General features: G+C 42.7%; 3 protein-coding genes across 3 annotated transcripts in view; all 3 read right to left on the bottom strand.

Moving 5' to 3' along the window:
- Positions 1-689: 689 nt before the first annotated feature.
- On the bottom strand, positions 690-11,168 carry LOC145876133 (tripartite motif-containing protein 14-like). Its single transcript, XM_082971915.1, has 6 exons — positions 11,162-11,168; positions 10,737-10,962; positions 6,512-6,685; positions 4,288-4,461; positions 3,996-4,042; positions 690-3,602 (listed from the first exon to the last, which is right to left on the bottom strand). The coding sequence occupies exons 1-6, from the start codon at positions 11,166-11,168 to the stop codon at positions 3,076-3,078; spliced, it is 1,155 nt and encodes a 384-aa protein (XP_082828041.1). The 3' UTR covers positions 690-3,075.
- Positions 11,169-12,631: 1,463 nt separating this feature from the next.
- LOC123741803 (NLR family CARD domain-containing protein 3-like) lies at positions 12,632-15,602 on the bottom strand. The gene is made up of 3 exons (XM_082971925.1): positions 15,493-15,602; positions 15,135-15,363; positions 12,632-14,776 (listed from the first exon to the last, which is right to left on the bottom strand). Exons 2-3 carry the CDS (start codon positions 15,346-15,348, stop codon positions 12,981-12,983), a joined length of 2,010 nt encoding a protein of 669 aa, XP_082828051.1. The 5' UTR covers positions 15,349-15,363; positions 15,493-15,602; the 3' UTR covers positions 12,632-12,980.
- Positions 15,603-15,767: 165 nt separating this feature from the next.
- Positions 15,768-24,413, bottom strand: part of LOC123741811 (uncharacterized) — a 30,000-nt gene continuing 21,354 nt past the window's right edge. The window contains exons 7-8 of the mRNA XM_082971927.1: positions 23,462-23,551; positions 15,768-16,048 (exon numbers count right to left, since the gene is read on the bottom strand). Coding sequence (XP_082828053.1) covers positions 15,928-16,048; positions 23,462-23,551 — 211 coding nt within the window. The 3' untranslated portion in view covers positions 15,768-15,927. The remainder of the gene's footprint in view (positions 16,049-23,461; positions 23,552-24,413) is intronic.

Below are 24,413 nucleotides of genomic sequence, written 5' to 3'. Positions count from 1 at the left end.
CTCCACCTTCTGAGGGTTCCCCTTGCTTCTGGGAATTGTAGTTTTGGCAGTCGGCCATTTTGTGATCTGTAGTTCTGATCGGGGTGGCCATTTTAGTGATCGGGCAGAGCCCGTTTATTAGTTCTGCCCTCACATATCTGCCATTTATCACTCGACCCCCTTCTTTGCCACAATACCCTACTATTTTTTAATATTTAATATGCCATAAACAGTTTTTTTTTAACAGTTTCATTAATTCATTGTAATTAACTTAATCATTATGTCACACCCCTCTCTATTGTCATTGGTTGCATTAATTGCACTGTTCGTTTACATAACCTGGTTCAAGTATTGATGACATCACCCTGAAGAAGGCACAGTGATGCTGAAACGTTGGTAAATACTGTCGTGGCTTTGGCTATGCCGGATTAAGTGATATGACATGCTAACTTATAAAATGATTTCTCTGTAATTAATATTACCTGATTAAGCTAATCATGTAAAAGTAATTAACTAGAAAGTCGGGGCACCACGGAAGAACGTTTATAGAGCCGTTATCTTCCGAATAAACTCTTAAAATACTTTGTAATATTTTACATCGATAGCAGTCAATATTAACCCTTGTTTTATTTTCAGTCTCATAATGAAAGTTTTAAGTTCTTGGCTATTTTCATGAACCCTGGCTAACAAGTTGAATCAGCAATACAAAATTGGGTTTAATTATTTATTTACTAAATAAACTAAGCACACAGAATTACAAATACACAGAATACAGATGATGTCATACAGAAAACGTCCCGGTGGACGGAACCTGTATGACGGCTGGTTACACAAAGGAAAGGGTGTTGGGCTTGAATGAAAGAGCGGGAAGATTTAGGAACACAGAAACAGCAGCTATGCTATCGTAAATACATTATCTTATGCATTCTAAATTACCGCCCATTTGGAAAAGGAAAATGCAATAAATATTTACTCTGAGCTGCGCTTCAGTAGATTGGTCGTAGATGCTGGCCGGGTTGGCCAACAGATCTTCCTGTTTTTGGAAGAATGTCAATGGTGGTCAATTGGATACGTGGTGGTATCTTCATCTGGTTGTTAGACTGGATCCGTCGTCCGTCCTTTCCTAGCCCACGTCTACAGCGGCCGCTGCTAACTCAACGGCTAGGAAGTATCACTTCTGTAGTGAATAAGCTCAAAGTTCATACCATTCGCCACCAAAGCTCACGCCGAGGTTGGCTTAGTTCTGTACTTGACATGTGTGTCCTTCTAACGTAGAGGCTGAAGACCTCCCGTACTGGAACAACGTGATTATCTTTTCGTCAAAGGCTTATATAGTGGAGAGGGGGGAAGGATGTGTTTCATCGTTTATAACCCCTCCTCTTCACAGGGGTGGGCCACTGATCAAGCAGGGCACTTTCCTTATGAAAACCCAATTCTCTCATTTGGAAGCTAAAATTACATTTAATCTCCTAACAAACAATTCCAATATCAAACATTTCAATTGCATAACAATTCCATGTTACTCTGATAACTAGAGGGTGTATACTTTCTCAGGTACAGTTTATGTCGTCCTGTCATCAGTCATAATGTCTCAGATGACAACCGAACCTTACATGCATACTCATTACGTTCCCAAGCATATTTCCAACTGGTTTTATTACCAAAATATGGTTCCTTTCCCCATTTGTTTGATGTTCCCAGACTCTCTATATTTAACACAGGCTATTCAAGTCCTTCAGTAGGGTCAGAGAGGGGAAGGGAGAAAGGTATTTATGGGGGGGGGGTCATAAACCTTACCCACAGGCCAACGTCATGACAATACCATTCCACTTATTCCACTCCAGCCATTACAAGCCTGTCCTCCCTAAATAAGGTCCCACCAACCTCCTGTGGTACAAACACAAACAGTAAAATATATCATAAAAAAGGCAAAGTGGAAAAAGATCAGAAAATATTACAAGCCTGTCATGTGTGAGTGTCCAGTGTGTGTTTGTCCATTGTGTGTGTTCAGTGTGTGTGTGTTCATTGTGTGTGTGTGTGTGTGTGTGTGTGTGTGTGTGTGTGTGTGTGTGTGTCCAGTGAGTGTGTGTGTGTGTGTCCAGTGGGTTTGTGTGTGTGTGTTCAGTGTGTGTGTGTGTGTGTGTGTGTCTGTGTTTATGTGTGTCAGTGTGTGTGTGTGTGTCAGTGTTTGTGTGTGTGTGTCCAGAGTGTGTGTGTGTGTGTATCCAGTGTGTTTGTCAAGCATGTGTGTGTCAAGCGTGTGTGTGTCAAGCGTGTGTGTGTGTGTCCAGTGAGTGTGTGTGTGTGTCCAGTGAGTGTGTGTCCAGTGTGTGTGTGTGTTCAGTGTGTGTGTCTGTGTCCAGTGTGTGTGTGTGTGTGTGTGTGTGTGTGTGTGTGTGTGTGTGTGTGTGTGTGTGTGTGTGTGTGTGTGTTCAGTGTGTGTGTGTGTGTCTGTGTTTATGTGTGTCAGTGTGTGTGTGTGTGTGTGTGTCAGTGTTTGTGTGTGTGTCCCCAGAGTGTGTGTGTGTGTATCCAGTGTGTTTGTCAAGCATGTGTGTGTCAAGCGTGTGTGTGTCAAGCGTGTGTGTGTGTGTCCAGTGAGTGTGTGTGTGTGTCCAGTGAGTGTGTGTCCAGTGTGTGTGTGTGTTCTGTGTGTGTGTGTGTGTGTGTGTGTGTGTGTGTGTGTGTGTGTGTGTGTGTGTGTGTCCAGTGGGTTTGTGTGTGTGTGTGTGTGTGTGTGTCCAGTGGGTTTGTGTGTGTGTGTGTGTGTTCAGTGTGTGTGTGTGTGTCTGTGTTTATGTGTGTCAGTGTGTGTGTGTGTGTGTGTCAGTGTTTGTGTGTGTGTCCCCAGAGTGTGTGTGTGTGTATCCAGTGTGTTTGTCAAGCATGTGTGTGTCAAGCGTGTGTGTGTCAAGCGTGTGTGTCAAGCGTGTGTGTGTGTCCAGTGAGTGTGTGTGTGTGTGTGTCCAGTGAGTGTGTGTCCAGTGTGTGTGTGTGTTCAGTGTGTGTCTGTGTCCAGTGTGTGTGTCCAGTGTGTGTGTGTGTGTGTGTGTGTGTGTGTGTGTGTGTGTGTGTGTGTGTGTGTGTGTCCAGTTATTATTTCAGGGACACTGAGGAGTCAACATCACAAACCCTAAACCCTGGATAGAGGGGCTCAGGGAATGTGGAGGTGAATGTGATCAGGTGGGTCAGTGTGTCAGAGGAGGCTCTATAGAAGGACAGAGTGCCGGCTGGCCAGTCCAGATACACTCCTACTCTGTGGGGGCTGGAGGAGGGGACGTCTATGGTAGTGGGATTATTATTGTGACAGGCAGTGTATCTGTTGTCAGAGCAGAACAGACACCAGGACTTGTCATTGTATCCAAGACAACAGTCCTTAACCCCTCCTCTCCTGCTGATTCCTTTATATGTCACTCCTATATCAGCCCCCCCATTCCACTCTACCTCCCAGTAACAGCGCCCAGTCAGACCCTCTCTACACAGCACCTGTCTACAGTCCTCAAATCTCTCTGGGTGATCAGGATACAGCTGCTTCTCTCTCCTCCATGTCACATTTCTGTTCTCCTCAGACAGAGAGAGGAGTCTGTTTACTGTGTTTAGGTCCAGTGTGAGATCACAGACATCTGATGGATGAAACCAGACACAATATTAGAAATCATCATCATTCACATTAGAATGTTAACTCACTTTTCACTAATTCATTTAATGTAGATGTTTCTAGGTATCAAAAGGAGAAGTTAAGGTAACTTGAGACTTGTTGAATGATCATATGTTATACTGTATGGTAATATAATACACACTTATTCACATTAATTACACACACACACACACACACACACACACACACACACACACATCAACTCTTTGTAAACTTTGGTGTCCCTGATTTCTGCTTCTGTAGAACTCCAGCTGATATTTAATATGACCAAGTCAGTAATGATGGTGGTCTTTGACTTTGACTTAACTTGAATTAAGACTTATTCTTAGTCATATTCTTCACAGCAGTCAACACTCACATTTTCTAAGCCCAGGTTTCATTCTGATCTCTTCACCATGTTCCACACTGTAGCGGTAAGCAGAAAAACAGACAGTCATTGAGGGATACACCTGAACTCACACACACACACACACACACACACACACACACACACACACACACACACACACACACACACACACACACACACACACACACACACACACACACAGCATATAATTTTGTCCAAGTGGTGGTCAGAATGTTTGTCTTAACTAGCCTGAAAAGTCAAACATGTCTGATATGAACATTGACATAAACCCTCTACATACTTGAGTTTCTCCAGTCTGCAGTGTGGATCCTCCAGTCCAGCAGTCAGCAGTCTGACTCCTGAGTCTCCTGGGTGATTGTAGCTCAGGTCCAGCTCTCTCAGGTGTGAGGGGTTTGACCTCAGAGCTGAGACCAGAGAAGCACAGCCTTCCTCTGTGACTAGACAGCCTGACAGCCTGCAAAGAGTAAAATCATATTAAAATCACACTGCTAGTCTTTGGTGGTGAAAATAGTGGCAGTATATTTCTTAAACATATTCAGATATATCAGTGTCCTGAAACCTTCCATATCTATTCATAAATTAATGTATCATATTATGAATTACAAATTATCAACGTTTTGCCTGCAGATAGAAACATGTATAGTACAAATATTTGAGTAGACTGACCAGACCAGTTTAAAAGCAGTATCAGTCAAAAGACAGACAGTGAGGTATCAGATTTAGATTGTATTGAGTATACAGTCCACACCATATCTATTTTGACAGTGAAGATAACATTTTAAATGTGGCTCTAAACTCCAACATTTTGGATTTGAGATCAAATGTTTCATATGAGGTGACAGTATATAATGTCACCTTTTATTTGAGGATATTTTCATACATATCTGTTTCACCATTTAGTAAAATGAAAGCACTTCATGTATCTAGTCCCCCTATTTAAATAAGTCATATGTTTTCTGACCAATTAAATCATAGTGTGTTAAAATAGTCAAAAGTTTAGTATTTGGTCCCATATTCTTTGACTGCAATGACGACATCAAGCCTGTGACTGCCATGATTGAGAAGGATCATGAAAAATAATGAGTGAAAAAGTTACAGAGGCCACAACAAAACATGCTAACCTCTGTCATGACGTTGGCCTCTTTGGGTACAGGAAGGACAGTTGACCCCCCTCCCCTTTGTACCAACACCCATACAGGACCAGGCTTCATTTGACAAGCTGTTCTATGGGCACTATAAAACACTCCCTGATTTACATTTCTCCAGACCAGGCCTACACTCCGTTGGCACATAGGTTCTACCTTCCAATTCCTCTACTGAAAGTGAACCATACCACGTGGTTAACTTTTAGACTATTGATACCGACAGAATAAGAACAAGTCTTTGATATTAATTATTAGTCTGCAGCTAAGTAAATTATATCATCGAACGCGAAGACCAACGAAACCACCATTCTATGACGACATTAATGAATGTTGCTTTGAAAGATCCATTCTAACCGAGAGAGAGACTCTCCAACAGAACCGAACTCTCCAACAAAGAACGACGACACACTGAGCGTAAATATATATTGATTGCAATTGTTCCCGAATGAGTGAGCCTTCAATTGTCAATTGTTAATATTAATGAACTCTGTGTAACTTCTCAGCGGACCGTTTATGACCCATTGTTCAACAGGCCGACCTGCCTGTTTAGCCCACAAGGGCACATTCCTCTACCAATCCTTTGTGACGATAATTACTGTTTGTATGTTTTTCTGTTAATTACTTAGTGTAGTAAATAAATGATTTTAAGACAATTGATGTATGGATGATTTTAGTAAAGACTGGGTTCGTGCAGATACAACAATTTATGACGTTTTGGAATGAGACTGGACTAGAGGTAAATACACCATTTAAACTTAGAAGATAATCGACCTATATTATAATAGAATATAATATTATAGTACAGGAAAGTTATATTAGGAAAATTATAGCTTTGTAATCTGAATATTCTCCTTGGTGCCCCGACCTCCTAGTTAATTACAATTAAATGATTAATCAGTTTAATCGCGTGATAATAATTACAGGGAGCTAATTGATAAACATATCTTCCGTTTAATGGTACCCCCAAAGACACGACACCTCTCATCATTACCAATAACAGAGGCTACAACAAAACATGCTAACCTCTCACCATTACCAATAACAGAGGCTACAACAAAACATGCTAACCTCTCACCATTACCAATAACAGAGGCTACAACAAAACATGCTAACCTCTCACCATTACCAATAACAGAGACTACAACAAAACATGCTAACCTCTCACCATTACCAATAACAGAGGCTACAACAAAACATGCTAACCTCTCACCATTACCAATAACAGAGGCTACAACAAAACATGCTAACCTCTCACCATTACCAATAACAGAGGCTACAACAAAACATGCTAACCTCTCACCATTACCAATAACAGAGACTACAACAAAACACTTGTGGACCAACTACAGGAATACTGACCTCAGAGTCTCCAGTCTGCAGTGTGGATCCTCCAGTCCAGCAGAGAGCAGCTTCACTCCTGAATCCTTCAGGTCATTGTTACTCAGGTCCAGCTCTCTCAGGTGTGAGGGGTTTGAACTGAGAACTGAGGCCAACACTTTACAGGATGTGTCTGTGAGTTTACAGCCAGTGAGTCTGCCAACACAGAAGAAATACAATGACAGACAGGTTGTATTAAAATTATATTCTTAGCTTTCCATGTTTACGCTGTTACCCGTTTACAAATAATGTGTTGGGTTTGACCACAGAGCTGAGACCAGAGAAGCACAGCCTTCCTCTGTGACTAGACAGCCTGACAGCCTGCAACGAGTAAAATCATCTTGTAGAGAGAAAAATATATAATACAAATATTTGAGTAGACTGACCAGACCAGTTTAAAAGCAGTATCAGTCAAAAGACAGACATTGAGGTATCAGATTTAGATTGTATTGAGTATACAGTCCACACCATATCTATTTTGACAGGAATAGATGAATGAGGCTGAGGGTGATGACTACAACAACGATGGTGATATTGATGGAGGAATAGATGAATGAGGCTGATGGTGTTGACTACAACAAGTATGGCAAAGTCAACAACGCAGCCACTGCTAGCTAGCCTACTTCACCAGCCAGCAGTACTGCATCATTTGTAATTTTAGTCAATAAGATTTTTGCAACGTAAGCTTAACTTTCTGAACATTCGAGACGTGTAGTCCACTTGTCATTCCAACGTGATATGGACCTGTGGACTATTGCGGAGGTTAGGAGGAGTATATCCAGGGCTTTGGAGGAATTAGGGGCAGGAGAAAAGCACCTCCCACGAGAACAGGTGGAGGCAGCGAGAGCGCGGCAACAAGGGAAGCACGAGAGGCAGACACACCCCCCCAAAAAATTTGGGAGATTGGCACAGTCAGGTTGGAGACCTGAGCCAGCTCCTCATGCTTACCGTGGGGAGCGAGTGACTGAGCAAGCACCGTGTTATGCGGTGATGCGCACTGTGTCGCCAGTGCGCATTCACAGCCCGGTGAGCTCTGTGCCTGCCCCACGTACCAGGCCTCCAGTGAGTCTATCCAGCCTGGTACGCCCTGTTCCTGCTCCTCGCACTTGCCCTGAGGTGCGTGTCACCAGTCGGGCGCCACCTGTTCCAGCCCCACGCATCAGGTCTCTAGTGCGCCTGCCCAGTCCGGTGTGTCTTGTTCCTGCTCCTTGCCCTGAGGTGTGTGTTACCAGTCTGGCGCCACCTGTGCCAGCCCCACGCATCAGGCCTCCAGTACGCCTTCCCAGTCCAGAGCTTCCGGCAACGTCCCCCAGTCCGGAGCCTCCAGCGACGTTCCCCAGTCCGGTGAGACCTGTTCCGGCTCCATGTAAAAAGCCTCCAGTGATGATCCATGGTCCGAAGCCTCCAATGATGATCCATGGCACGAAGACTCCAGTGATGATCCATGGCACGAAGCCTCCAATAATGATCCATGGCACGAAGCCTCCAGTGATGATCCATGGCACGAAGCCTCCAGTGATGATCCATGGCCTGGAGTCTCCAGTGATAATCCATGGCAAGAAGGCTGTTGGGATGATCCATGGCCCGGAGCCTCCAGTGATGATCCATGGCACGAAGACTCCAGTGATGATCCATGGCCCGGAGCCTCCAGTGGTGATCCAAGGCACGGAGCCTGCAATGATGATCCAATGATGATCCAAGCTAATATTTTAAATGTGGCTCTAAACTCCAACATTTTGGATTTCAGATCAAATGTTTCATATGAGGTAACAGTATATAATGTCACCTTTTATTTGAGGATATTTTCATACATATCTGATTCACCATTTAGAAATGAAAGCAGTTTATGTATCTAGTCCCCCCATTTGAAGAAGTCATAAGTATTCTGACCAATTCATTTATAGTGTATTAAAGTAGTCAATAGATTAGTGTTTCGTTGTAAACTAGTTGGTTGCATTTGCAGTTTGTTTTGGTTGTGTTTTGCCCAATAATAAAATGGTGGATGATGACTGGATAATTTTCTGTCTAAGTGAGTAGATAACATGTTTCTAAACACTACTAAATGAATCCTGATTATGCCATGATTACTACAAATCATGAATGAATCATGAATAATAATGAGTGAGAAAGTTACAGAGGCTACAACAAGACATGCTAACCTCTCACCATTACGAATAACAGAGGATACAACAAAACATGCTAACCTCTCACCATTACCAATAACAGAGGCTACAACAAGACATGCTAACCTCTCACCATTACCAATAACAGAGGATACAACAAAACATGCTAACCTCTCACCATTACCAATAACAGAGGCTACAACAAAACATGCTAACCTCTCACCATTACCAATAACAGAGGCTACAACAAAACATGCTAACCTCTCACCATTACCAATAACAGAGACTACAACAAAACATGCTAACCTCTCACCATTACCAATAACAGAGGCTACAACAAAACATGCTAACCTCTCAACACTCCCAATAACAGAGGATACAACAAAACATGCTAACCTCTCACCATTAACAATAACAGAGGCTACAACAAAACATACTAACCTCTCACCATTACCTAAAACAGAGGATACAACAAAACATGCTAACCTCTCACCATTACCAATAACAGAGGATACAACAAAACATGCTAACCTCTCACCATTACCAATAACAGAGGCTACAACAAAACATGCTAACCTCTCACCATTACCAATAACAGAGGCTACAACAAAACATGCTAACCTCTCACCATTACCAATAACAGAGACTACAACAAAACATGCTAACCTCTCACCATTACCAATAACAGAGGCTACAACAAAACATGCTAACCTCTCAACACTCCCAATAACAGAGGATACAACAAAACATGCTAACCTCTCACCATTAACAATAACAGAGGCTACAACAAAACATACTAACCTCTCACCATTACCTAAAACAGAGGATACAACAAAACATGCTAACCTCTCACCATTACCAATAACAGAGGCTACAACAAAACATGCTAACCTCTCACCATTACCAATAACAGAGACTACAACAAAACATGCTAACCTCTCACCATTACCAATAACAGAGGCTACAACAAAACATGCTAACCTCTCAGCATCACCAATGACAGAGGCTACAACAAAACATGCTAACCTCTCACCATTACCAATAACAGAGGCTACAACAAAACATGCTAACCTCTCTCCATTACCAATAACAGAGGCTACAACAAAACATGCTAACCTCTCACCATTACCAATAACAGAGGCTGCAAAAAAACATGCTAACCTCTCACCATTACCAATAACAGAGACTTCAACAAAACATGCTAACCTCTCTCCATTACCAATAACAGAGGCTACAACAAAACATGCTAACCTCTCACCATTACCAATAACAGAGGCTACAACAAAACATGCTAACCTCTCACCATTACCAATAACAGAGACTACAACAACACATGCTAACCTCTCACCATTACCAATAACAGAGGCTCATTTATCATTATTCACGATTCATTCCTGATTATTCATAATCATGGTAGCATCCACATGAATGTAGAAGTGTTCAGAAACATCTTCTATTCTTACTGACAATACAAGTGAAGTGACTCCAAAATTACAGGACATTATTCACCATTAAGTTACGATTAGGAAAAATATTATCTAAAACACAACTAGGACAAACAGCAAATTAATTCAACAATTTAGTAGAATCACAAGCTTGATGTAATCACTGCAGGCATGAATATGGGACAAAACATTCAACTTTTGACTAAATACATTTGTCCAAATAATTAATAATTTTTAAATGTAAATATTGATTCATTGCTTCAACTTCATGTAATTGTCAATAAAAGCCTTTGACACTTATGAAATGCTTGTAATTATAATTCAGTATTCCACAGTAACATCTGACAAAAATATCTAAAGACACTGAAGCAGCAAACTTTGTGGAAATTAATATTTGTGTCATTCTCAAAACTTTTGGCCACGACTGTATATGTATGAATACGTTTAAATAAAAGGTGACATTCTGTACTGTCACCTAATATGAAACATCTCAAATCCAAAATGCTGGAGCATAGCACCACATTTAAAACTGTAAACTTCACTGTCCAAACACATATGGTGTGGACTATGTGTGTCTGGTAAACACATGTGGATCTGGTGAACAGTTATCACTTGTTGACCAACTACAGGAATACTGACCTCAGAGTCTCCAGTTTACAGTGTGGATCCTCCAGTCCAGCAGAGAGCAGCTCCACTCCTGAATCCTTCAGGTCATTGTTACTCAGGTCCAGCTCTCTCAGGTGTGAGGGGTTTGAACTGAGAACTGAGGCCAACACTTTACAGGATGTGTCTGTGAGTTTACAGCCAGTGAGTCTGCCAACACAGAAGAAATACAATGACAGACATTTTGTATTAAAATGATACGCTTAGCTTTCCCTGTTTACACTGTTACCCGTTTACAAATAATGTGTTGGGTTTGATCACAGAACTGAGACCAGAGAAGCACAGCCTTCCTCTGTGACTCCACAGGCTGACAGCCTGCAAAGAGTCAAATCATATTAAAATCACACTGCTATTCTTTGGTGGTGAAAATAGTGGCGGTATATTTTTTCAACATATGAAACCTTCCATATCTATTTGTAAATTAATATATCGTCATTAAAAATGACAAATTATCAAAGTTTTTCCTGCAGATAGAAACATGTATAGTACAAATATTTGAGTAGACTGACCAGACCAGTTTAAAAGCAGTATCAGTCAAAAGACAGACAGTGAGGTATCAGATTTAGATTGTATTGAGTATACAGTCCACACCATATCTATTTTGATAGTGAAGCAAAACATTTAAATGTGGCCCTACACTCCAGCATTTTGGATTTCAGATCAAATGTTTCATAAGAGGTGACATTGACGCATTTGCAGTTATTTTAATAATAATGAGTGAGAAAAGTTACAGAAGCTACAACAAAACATGCTAACCTCTCACCATTACCAATAACAGAGGCTACAACAAAACATGCTAACCTCTCACCATTACCATTAACAGAGGCTACAACAAAACATGCTAACCTCTCACCATTACCAATAACAGAGGCTACAACAAAACATGCTAACCTCTCACCATTACCACTAACAGAGGATACAACAAAACATGCTAACCTCTCACCATTACTAATAACAGAGGCTACAGCAAAACATGCTAACCTCTCACCATTACCAATAACAGAGGCTACAACAAACATGCTAACCTCTCACCATTACCAATAACAGAGGATACAACAAAACCTGCTAACCTCTCACCATTACCAATAACAAAGGACACAACAAAACATGCTAACCTCTCACCATTACCAAAAACAGTGGCTACAACAAAACATACTAACCATTACCAATAACAGAGGCTACAACAAAACATGCTAACCTCTCACCATTACCATTAACAGAGGCTACAACAAAACATGCTAACCTCTCACCATTACCAATAACAGAGGCTACAACAAAACATGCTAACCTCTCACCATTACCAATAACAGAGGCTACAACAAAACATGCTAACCTCTCATCATTACCAATAACAGAGGCTACAACAAAACATGCTAACCTCTCATCATTACTAATAACAGAGGCTTCAACAAAACATGCTAACCTCTCACCATTACCAATAACAGAGGATACAACAAAACATACTAACCTCTCATCATTACCAATAACAGAGGCTACAACAAAACATGCTAACCTCTCACCATTACCAATAACAGAGGATACAACAAAACATACTAACCTCTCACCATTACCAATAACAGAGGCTACAACAAAACATGCTAACCTCTCACCATTACCAATAACAGAGGCTACAATCTAAAACACAACCAAATGTACAACTGTAAGCTTCACTGTCCAAACACATATGGTGTGGACTATGTGTGCCTGGTAAACACATGTGGATCTGGTGAACAGTTATCACTTGTTGACCAACTAAAGGAATACTGACCTCAGAGTCTTCAGTCTGCAGTGTGGATCCTCCAGTCCAGCAGAGAGCAGCTTCACGCCTGAATCCTTCAGGTCATTGTTACTCAGGTCCAGCTCTCTCAGGTGTGAGGGGTTTGAACTGAGAACTGAGACCAGAGAAGCACAGCCTTCCTCTGTGACTCCACAGCCTGACAGCCTGCAACGAGATCATCATGACTTCACAAACACACTGTTAATTTAACACCAGTAGTGTAGAAGGACAACGGTAGATGCATTTGGTTTATTCTCTCAAACAACATATAGATTCATCTTCCGTCTCCTAGAATTGTATGGTCATATTGTAATACTAGATTGAATATCTGATTCAATATGTTATTCAATTTAATATTATATACATATTATAATACACATTTTTCTCTAAACATAATATTTCTTTCTTCCTGATGATTACTTCTTATATGTCATTTTATTTACTCACAGAGCAGCTCTGGAGGCTTTGACCACTGGCAGCAGCCTCAGAAGACCTTCCTCTGATCTGGAGTATTTCTTCAGGTCAAACACATCCAGCTCCTTTTCTGAAGTCAGCAACACAAAGACCAGAGCTGACCACTGTGCAGGTGACAGGTTGGGTTTTGAGAGACTTCCTGATTTCAGGTAGCTTTGGATCTCCTCCACTAGAGAATGGTCATTCAGTTCATTCAGAGAGTGGAACAGATTGATGCTCCTCTCTGGAGAGGTATTCTCCCTGATCTTCTCCTTGATGTACTTGACTGTTTCTTCATGGCTCTGTGAGCTGATTCTTGTCTTTGTCAGTAGACCTCGTAAGTGCTTCTGATTGGACTCCAGTGAGAGGCCCAGAAGGAAGCGGAGGAAAAGGTCCAGGTTTCCTGTCTCACTTTGTAAGGCTTTATCCACAGCACTCTTGTAGACAGTAACTTCAGGCTCGTCTCTGTACAGCAAAGAAAATATACTGGACTTTGTTTGCTGTTTGTCCATTAGATTCTCATTGTTGTTGATGAATGAGAGGAACACATACACAGCAGCCAGAAACTCCTGAATGCTCAGATGCACGAAGCAGTACACCTTCATCTGGTGCAGCACACATTCCTCTTTAAAGATCTGTGTGCACAATCCTGAGTACACTGAGGCTTCATTGACATCAATGCCAGCCTCTTTCAGGTCTTCTTCATAGAAAATCAGATTGCCATTCACAAGCTGTTGAAAAGCCAGTTTTCCCAGTGACAGAATGCTCTCGTTACTCAAGTGTGGATCTGTCTCTTCTTTCCCAAGATACTTTTCATTCTTCTGTTTGGTATGAAACACCACAAGGTGTGTGTACATCTCAGTCAGAGTCTTGGGCATCTCTTCTCTCTTATGTTTCAGCATGTGTTCGAGGACTGTTGCAGAAATCCAACAGAAGACTGGAATGTGGCACATGATGTGGAGGCTCCTTGATGTCTTTATGTGTGAGATGATTCTGCTGGCCAAGTCCTCATCACTGAATCTCTTTCTGAAGTACTCCTCCTTCTGTGGGTCATTGAACCCTCGTACCTCTGTCACCTGGTCAACACACCCTGAAGGGATCTTATTGGCTGCTGCAGGTCGGGTAGTTATCCAGAGGAGAGCAGAGGGAAGCAGATTTCCCTTGATGAGATTTGTCAGAAGAACATCCACTGAGGTTGACTCTGTGACGTCCCAACAGATCTTGTTCTTCTGGAAGTCTAGGGGCAGTCGGCACTCATCCAGACCATCAAAGATGAACAGAACTTTGTACTTGTTGTAATTGGAGATTCTTGATTGTTTGGTTTCCATTGAGAAGTGATTGACAAGTTCAATGAAAGTGTGTTTGTCCCCTTTCATCAAATTCAGCTCCCGAAAAGGGAATGAAAACACAAATTGAACATCCTGATTTGCTTTTCCTTCAGCCCAGTCCAGAATGAACTTCTGCACAGAGACTGTTTTTCCAATGCCAGCGACTCCCTTTGTCAGCACAGTTCTGATGAGTTTGTCTTGTCCAGTTAAGGGTTTGAAGATGTCGTTACATTTGATTGCAGTCTCTGGTCTTGCTTGTTTCCTGGTTGTTGTCTCAATCTGTCTCAGCTCATGTTCATTATTGACCTCTCCTGTTCCACCCTCTGTGATGTAGAGCTCTGTGTAGATCTTATTGAGAAGTGTTGGGTTTCCTTGTTTAGCGATCCCCTCAAATACATATTGAAACTTCTTCTTTAGATTAGATTTGAGTTCACGTTGGCAAATCACAGCAAGTTCATCTGAATGAAGAAATAACAAGGATTATATTAATATTACATTTGTTTTAATGCCTACAGTATTGTAGGACTGTTATAAAGTTAAATTATAATCATTTATTCTCTTAACTGACTGTATAAATGTGTAAATGTTTTCATAATGCATTACAGACTGGTGTGACTGATTACATTATTTTTGGTATTATTGATGGTATTATTAATGTTGTCTCTCTCTCTCTGCTGCTGCTACGTGATGAGGTCACTAGGTGTTGTGTTAAGGCTGCTACAATATCATTGAGTTACACAGCTACTTTAGCTGTACTTTAGCTACAGCTTTTAAATGTTATAAAACAGCATTCAACATGAGGCAGACAGATCTTACATTTCTCCAGTGTGTCAGCAAGCTCCTTCTGGTTCATTTTCCTCAGGATGTGCAGTGTGATCTTCAGAGCCCCCTCTCTGGCACTGCTCTCCTGCTTCTCATCTTCAGCATCCACCACTTCCTTATCCTGCTTCTGACTCTCAAAGCCTTCTGGGAGTTCTGGACTAAGAATCGTCTTGAACATCTTCAGCTCGTTCTTCACAAATGTCATCATTTTCTCTTCAAGCAACTGAAATAAATCAAGTAAATAAGTTAAGCAAGAGAAGAAAGGCTTTCTCATTAACACATTAATGAATGATTGACAGATCAACTTTACTTGAGGTCAACAAAAACAAATGTTCATAACAGGACCACATACACTGAATATGGAGGCCAGGTCTGTTTGATGACTCTGGGAAGACTGACCACTGAGAATCTCTGACTCTGATCTCTCCTGTTGGTTTCTGTGCACAAAACATGAGATTACATCTCCTCATCCAGGGAGTACACACACACACACACACATACACACACACACACACACACACACACACACACACACACACACACACACACACACACACACACACACACACACACACACACACACACACACACACACACACACACACACACACACACACACAAGGGAGGGAACGTTGTGTTTGTTTAATATTGTTTTAGGACTATGAAAATGGACTAAAGAATTAGCCTATGGATTATGAAAACAACCAAAAGAAATGTGAAAATGGGAGAGGAGAAATGACTAGAGACAGTGTTGTTTAACTCACTGACCATGACCCATGAGTTCTTCTTACCTTTGTTCAGTAGAAAAGTCTCCCTCTCTAAACTTTATAGGTTGATCCATAGACTGGTCACTCTTCATGGACACACAGCTGGGTACAGGGGAGGCTGGTCTCTCCTGCTTGATTAGTCTTCAACACAACAGAGACAAACATTACATCTCTCATCTACTCTGAGCTCAGATGGGGAAACATAAGAAGAGTTTCATTACAAAACGCAACATTTCACTTTACAGAAATGTTCGTAAATTAGTCTTTATTGTTTAAAGAAATTAGTAAAGAGATTGGTGTGTTTTTTCACTATCTAATCATTACATGGGGTAGTTCAACGACAGACATGTATTTGTTTAAAATCTATCACTTGATGGTTTCATTTCAGAGACAAATAATGTTTTTTGCTAAATGCAATATATCTGCCTCACTCTCAGAGAAATCAGTACTACTGCTAGGTTTAATACAGTAATAATATATATCTGCCTCACTCTCAGAGAAATCAGCAGTACTGCTAGGTTTAACACAGTAATAATATATATCTGCCTCACTCTCAGAGAAATCAGTAGTACTGCTAGGTTTAACACAGTAATAATATATATCTGCCTCTCAGAGAAATCAGTAGTACTGCTAGGTTTTACACAGTAATAATATATATCTGCCTCTCAGAGAAATCAGTAGTACTGCTAGGTTTTACACAGTAATAATATATATCTGCCTCACTCTCAGAGAAATCAGTAGTACTGCTACGTTTAATACAGTAATAATATATATCTGTCTCACTGTCAGAGAAATCAGTAGTACTGCTAGGTTTAATACAGTAATAATATATATCTGCCTCTCAGAGAAATCAGTAGTACTGCTAGGTTTAACACAGTAATAATATATATCTGCCTCTCAGAGAAATCAGTAGTACTGCTAGGTTTAACACAGTAATAATATATATCTGCCTCACTCTCAGAGAAATCAGTAGTACTGCTAGGTTTAATACAGTAATAATATATATCTGCATCACTCTCAGAGAAATCATACAGTCAAATATAACAAATTACTACATTTTTAATAAAGATATGTACAAATGATACATTTGTGACATCAATATATATATATATTTTTTAAAATATTCAAGAAATGTATATGTGATCTGTTTGTAAATTTTTTACATTTAACACTTTTTTTAGCAGATGTTCTTATCCAGGGCCTGGTTTCCCAAAAGCATCTGAAGGCTAAATTAATCGTTAGAACCTTCATAGGAACATCGTTAAATCTCAGAGCTTGAAAGAGAGCGACCCGTCTCTACCTATTTTACTGGTTTGTGACTCACTGACTCCACCCCCAGCCAGAGGGGAATAAAGTAGCCCAGGAGTTAACACACTCAGGTCAGGGAGAGTTGGAGAGGCAGGTTTATAGTTCCCCCCTAGACACTCAGGAGTTAACACACTCAGGTCAGGGAGAGTTGGAGAGGCAGGTTTATGGTTCCCCCTAGACACTCAGGAGTTAAAACACTCAGGTCAGGGAGAGATGGAGAGGCAGGTTTATGGTTCCCCCTAGACACTCAGGAGTTAAAACACTCAGGTCAGGGAGAGATGGAGAGGCAGGTTTATTATTCCCCCCTAGACTCTCAGGAGTTAAAACACTCAGGTCAGGGAGAGATGGAGAGGCAGGTTTATGGTTCCCCCTAGACACTCAGGAGTTAAAACACTCAGGTCAGGGAGAGATGGAGAGGCAGGTTTATTATTCCCCCCTAGACTCTCAGGAGTTAACACACTCAGGTCAGGGAGAGATGGAGAGGCAGGTTTATGGTTCCCCCTAGACACTCAGGAGTTAAAACACTCAGGTCAGGGAGAGATGGAGAGGCAGGTTTATGGTTCCCCCCTAGACTCTCAGGAGTTAACACACTCAGGTCAGGGAGAGTTGGAGAGGCAGGTTTATGGTTCCCCCTAGACACTCAGGAGTTAACACACTCAGGTCAGGGAGAGTTGGAGAGGCAGGTTTATGGTTCCCCCCTAGACTCTCAGGAGTTAACACACTCAGGTCAGGGAGAGATGGAGAGGCAGGTTTATGGTTCGCCCCCTAGACTCTCAGGAGTTAACACACTCAGGTCAGGGAGAGATGGAGAGGCAGGTTTATGGTTCCCCCCCCCTAGACTCTCAGGAGTTAACACACTCAGGTCAGGGAGAGATGGAGAGGCAGGTTTATGGTTCCCCCCTAGACTCTCAGGAGTTAACACACTCAGGTCAGGGAGAGTTGGAGAGGCAGGTTTATGGTTCCCCCCTAGACTCTCAGGAGTAAAAACACTCAGGTCAGGGAGAGTTGGAGAGGCAGGTTTATGGTTCCCCCCCCCCTAGACTCTCAGGAGTTAAAACACTCAGGTCAGGGAGAGATGGAGAGGCAGGTTTATGGTTCCCCCCTAGACACTCAGGAGTTAAAACACTCAGGTCAGGGAGAGTTGGAGAGGCAGGTTTATGGTTCCCCCTTGACGATCAGGCTCTGGTTGTGGGGGATGTTCAGCTTGGGGTTGTGAGGAGCTGATAACAGTAACCCGCATGGATTTCGTAAAAGAGCTGTTTCGTGAAACCATCAATAACATTACACTTGGAAAATGCTTGTGATCTACCTCCTGTCTTAGACCACTAGAACAGCTGAGTGATCTACCTCCTGTCTCAGACCACTAGAACAGCTGAGTGATCTACCTCCTGTCTCAGACCACTAGAACAGCTGAGTAATCTACCTCCTGTCTCAGACCACTAGAACAGCTGAGTGATCTACCTCCTGCCTCAGACCACTAGAACAGCTGAGTAATCTACCTCCTGTCTCAGACCACTAGAATAGCTGAGTAATCTACCTCCTGTCTCAGACCACTAGAACAGCTGAGTAATCTACCTCCTCCCTCAGACCACTAGAACAGCTGAGTAATCTACCTCCTGTCTCAGACCACTAGAACAGCTGAGTAATCTACCTCCTGTCTCAGACCACTAGAACAGCTGAGTAATCTACCTCCTGCCCAGACCACTAGAACAGCTGAGTAATCTACCTCCTGTCTCAGACCACTAGAACAGCTGAGTAATCTACCTCCTGCCTCAGACCACTAGAACAGCTGAGTAATCTACCTCCTGTATCAGACCACTAGAACAGCTGAGTGATCTACCTCCTCCCTCAGACCACTAGAACAGCGGAGTAATCTACCTCCTGTCTCAGACCACTAGAACAGCTGAGTAATCTACCTCCTGTCTCAGACCACTAGAACAGCTGAGTAATCTACCTCCTGTCTCAGACCACTAGAACAGCTGAGTAATCTACCTCCTGTCTCAGACCACTAGAACAGCTGAGTAATCTACCTCCTCCCTCAGACCACTAGAACAGCTGAGTAATCTACCTCCTGTCTCTGACCACTATAACAGCTGAGTAATCTACCTCCTGTCTCAGTCCACTAGAACAGCTGAGTAATCTACCTCCTGTCTCAGACCACTAGAACAGCTGAGTAATCTACCTCCTGTCTCAGACCACTAGAACAGCTGAGTAATCTACCTCCTGTCTCAGACCACTAGAACAGCTGAGTAATCTACCTCCTGTCTCAGACCACTAGAACAGCTGAGTAATCTACCTCCTGTCTCAGACCACTAGAACAGCTGAGTAATCTACCTCCTGCCTCAGACCACTAGAACAGCTGAGTAATCTACCTCCTGTCTCAGACCACTAGAACAGCTGAGTAATCTACCTCCTGTCTCAGACCACTAGAACAGCTGAGTAATCTACCTCCTGTCTCAGACCACTAGAACAGCTGAGTAATCTACCTCCTGTCTCAGACCACTAGAACAGCTGAGTAATCTACCTCCTGTCTCAGACCACTAGAACAGCTGAGTAATCTACCTCCTGTCTCAGTCCACTAGAACAGCTGAGTAATCTACCTCCTCCCTCAGACCACTAGAACAGCTGAGTAATCTACCTCCTGCCTCAGACCACTAGAACAGCTGAGTAATCTACCTCCTGTCTCAGACCACTAGAACAGCTGAGTAATCTACCTCCTGTCTCAGACCACTAGAAAAGCTGAGTAATCTACCTCCTGCCTCAGACCACTAGAACAGCTGAGTAATCTACCTCCTGTCTCAGACCACTAGAACAGCTGAGTAATCTACCTCCTGTCTCAGACCACTAGAACAGCTGAGTAATCTACCTCCTGTCTCAGACCACTAGAACAGCTGAGTAATCTACCTCCTGCCTCAGACCACTAGAACAGCTGAGTAATCTACCTCCTGTCTCAGACCACTAGAACAGCTGAGTAATCTACCTCCTGTCTCAGACCACTAGAACAGCTGAGTAATCTACCTCCTGTCTCAGACCACTAGAACAGCTGAGTAATCTACCTCCTGTCTCAGACCACTAGAACAGCTGAGTAATCTACCTCCTGTCTCAGACCACTAGAACAGCTGAGTAATCTACCTCCTGTCTCAGTCCACTAGAACAGCTGAGTAATCTACCTCCTCCCTCAGACCACTAGAACAGCTGAGTAATCTACCTCCTGCCTCAGACCACTAGAACAGCTGAGTAATCTACCTCCTGTCTCAGACCACTAGAACAGCTGAGTAATCTACCTCCTGTCTCAGACCACTAGAAAAGCTGAGTAATCTACCTCCTGCCTCAGACCACTAGAACAGCTGAGTAATCTACCTCCTGTCTCAGACCACTAGAACAGCTGAGTAATCTACCTCCTGTCTCAGACCACTAGAACAGCTGAGTAATCTACCTCCTGTCTCAGACCACTAGAACAGCTGAGTAATCTACCTCCTGTCTCAGACCACTAGAACAGCTGAGTAATCTACCTCCTGTCTCAGACCACTAGAACAGCTGAGTAATCTACCTCCTGTCTCAGTCCACTAGAACAGCTGAGTAATCTACCTCCTCCCTCAGACCACTAGAACAGCTGAGTAATCTACCTCCTGCCTCAGACCACTAGAACAGCTGAGTAATCTACCTCCTGTCTCAGACCACTAGAACAGCTGAGTAATCTACCTCCTGTCTCAGACCACTAGAAAAGCTGAGTAATATACCTCCTGCCTCAGACCACTAGAACAGCTGAGTAATCTACCTCCTGTCTCAGACCACTAGAACAGCTGAGTAATCTACCTCCTGTCTCAGACCACTAGAACAGCTGAGTGATCTACCTCCTGTATCAGACCACTAGAACAGCTGAGTAATCTACCTCCTGTCTCAGACCACTAGAACAGCTGAGTGATCTACCTCCTGTCTCAGACCACTAGAACAGCTGAGTAATCTACCTCCTCCCTCAGACCACTAGAACAGCTGAGTAATCTACCTCCTGTCTCAGACCACTAGAACAGCTGAGTAATCTACCTCCTGTCTCAGACCACTAGAACAGCTGAGTAATCTACCTCCTCCCTCAGACCACTAGAACAGCTGAGTAATCTACCTCCTGTCTCAGACCACTAGAACAGCGGAGTAATCTACCTCCTGTCTCAGACCACTAGAACAGCTGAGTAATCTACCTCCTGTCTCAGACCACTAGAACAGCTGAGTAATCTACCTCCTGTCTCAGACCACTAGAACTGCTGAGTAATCTACCTCCTGTCTCAGACCACTAGAACAGCTGAGTAATCTACCTCCTCCCTCAGACCACTAGAACAGCTGAGTAATCTACCTCCTGTCTCAGACCACTATAACAGCTGAGTAATCTACCTCCTGTCTCAGTCCACTAGAACAGCTGAGTAATCTACCTCCTGTCTCAGACCACTAGAACAGCTGAGTAATCTACCTCCTGTCTCAGACCACTAGAACAGCTGAGTAATCTACCTCCTGTCTCAGACCACTAGAACAGCTGAGTAATCTACCTCCTGTCTCAGACCACTAGAACAGCTGAGTAATCTACCTCCTGTCTCAGACCACTAGAACAGCTGAGTAACCTACCTCCTGTCTCAGTCCACTAGAACAGCTGAGTAATCTACCTCCTCCCTCAGACCACTAGAACAGCTGAGTAATCTACCTCCTGCCTCAGACCACTAGAACAGCTGAGTAATCTACCTCCTCCCTCAGACCACTAGAACAGCTGAGTAATCTACCTCCTGTATCAGACCACTAGAACAGCTGAGTAATCTACCTCCTGTCTCAGACCACTAGAACAGCTGAGTAATCTACCTCCTCCCTCAGACCACTAGAACAGCTGAGTAATCTACCTCCTGTCTCAGACCACTAGAACAGCTGAGTAATCTACCTCCTGTCTCAGACCACTAGAACAGCTGAGTAATCTACCTCCTGTCTCAGACCACTAGAACAGCTGAGTAATCTACCTCCTGTATCAGACCACTAGAACAGCTGAGTAATCTACCTCCTGTCTCAGACCACTAGAACAGCTGAGTGATCTACCTCCTGTCTCAGACCACTAGAACAGCTGAGTAATCTACCTCCTGTCTCAGACCACTAGAACAGCTGAGTAATCTACCTCCTGTCTCAGACCACTAGAACAGCTGAGTAATCTACCTCCTCCCTCAGACCACTAGAACAGCTGAGTGCGTCATTAGATGCTTTTTTTGCCCTTCCACTTGACTTTATACACAGAAGATCTCTGCTAAACATAGAATCATATAGTTTATCCATCTCTCTGTGACAGCAGATGATTTCAGAACAAAGTTGACTACAAATACGAAGTTGCCAATGTCTTTGCATTTGATAAAAACAAGCGACGCATAAAATTATTCTTCAAATGAAAACCGAGATGACTACATTAAAATATGAACAGTAGTCTTTAGGCCTATTTCAATCATATTGTTCAATATATTGAGTAATATTTTGATACTTGTAGGCTACTGTCTGAAATATGTCTCAATACATTTCATGATGTGTATCCAAACATGAACACAATGATGTGCCAAATCTGTGATTTAGTGCGTTTTTATTGGGTAAGCATTAGACTAAGCCTCCCCAATACTTGCAGCCATAGGTGCTAATAGAAGCTGATCCTGGGTCAGTATTGTGACATAACTATAATGTTAAGGAAATATCTGAATGGAGAAAACTGATCCGAGAGCAGCGCTCCCTTTCTTTCCATCCTATCAGTATTGATACATGCTCCACCAGACGTGATACCTTGTAGTGCTGCTGATCCAGATTCTACTGGTCTGACTGAGGATATGAACTCTGACCTGTCCACCAGACGTGATACCTTGTAGTGCTGCTGATCCAGTTTCTACTGGTCTGCCTGAGGATATGAACTCTGACCTGTCGACCAACCATGATAGCTTGTAGTGCTGCTGATCCAGTTTCTACTGGTCTGACTGAGGATATGAACTCTGACCTGTCCACCAGACGTGATACCTTGTAGTGCTGCTGATCCAGTTTCTACTGGTCTGCCTGAGGATATGAACTCTGACCTGTCCACCAGACGTGATACCTTGTAGTGCTGCTGATCCAGTTTCTACTGGTCTGCCTGAGGATATGAACTCTGACCTGTCCACCAGACATGATACCTTGTAGTGCTGCTGATCCAGTTCCTGCTAGTCTGCCTGAGGATATGAACTCTGACCTGTTCACCAGACGTGATACCTTGTAGTGCTGCTGATCCAGTTTCTGCTGGTCTGACTGCGGGTATGGAGCTCTGCCCTGTTCACCAGACATGATACGTTGACCTTATACCTTGTAAATAAAAAAAAGGAAATAGTAACACAAAATAACAATAATTACGCTATAAGGATTACCAGTACTGAGTCAATGTGCAGGGGTACCAGGTAGTTGAGGCAATAATGAGGCTATAAGGAGTACCAGTACTGAGTCAATGTGCAGGGGTACCAGGTAGTTGAGGCAATAATGAGGCTATAAGGAGTACCAGTACTGAGTCAATGTGCAGGGGTACCAGGTAGTTGAGGTAATAATGAGACTATAAGGAGTACCAGTACTGAGTCAATGTGCAGGGGTACCAGGTAGTTGAGGTAATAATGAGGCTATAAGGAGTACCAGTACTGAGTCAATGTGCAGGGGTACCAGGTAGTTGAGGTAATAATGAGACTATAAGGAGTACCAGTACTGAGTCAATGTGCAGGGGTACCAGGTAGTTGAGGTAATAATGAGACTATAAGGAGTACCAGTACTGAGTCAATGTGCAGGGGTACCAGGTAGTTGAGGTAATAATGAGACTATAAGGAGTACCAGTACTGAGTCAATGTGCAGGGGTACCAGGTAGTTGAGGTAATAATGAGGCTATAAGGATTACCAGTACTGAGTCAATGTGCAGGGGTACCAGGTAGTTGAGGTAATAATGAGACTATAAGGAGTACCAGTACTGAGTCAATGTGCAGGGGTACCAGGTAGTTGAGGTAATAATGAGACTATAAGGAGTACCAGTACTGAGTCAATGTGCAGGGGTACCAGGTAGTTGAGGTAATAATGAGGCTATAAGGAGTACCAGTACTGAGTCAATGTGCAGGGGTACCAGGTAGTTGAGGTAATAATGAGGCTATAAGGATTACCAGTACTGAGTCAATGTGCAGGGGTACCAGGT

Source organism: Salmo salar, unplaced genomic scaffold (assembly GCF_965601325.2).
Source record: "Salmo salar unplaced genomic scaffold, fSalSal1 ptg000436l, whole genome shotgun sequence".
NCBI lineage: Eukaryota > Metazoa > Chordata > Actinopteri > Salmoniformes > Salmonidae > Salmo > Salmo salar.
This window is presented reverse-complemented; position numbering and strand designations above follow the sequence as displayed.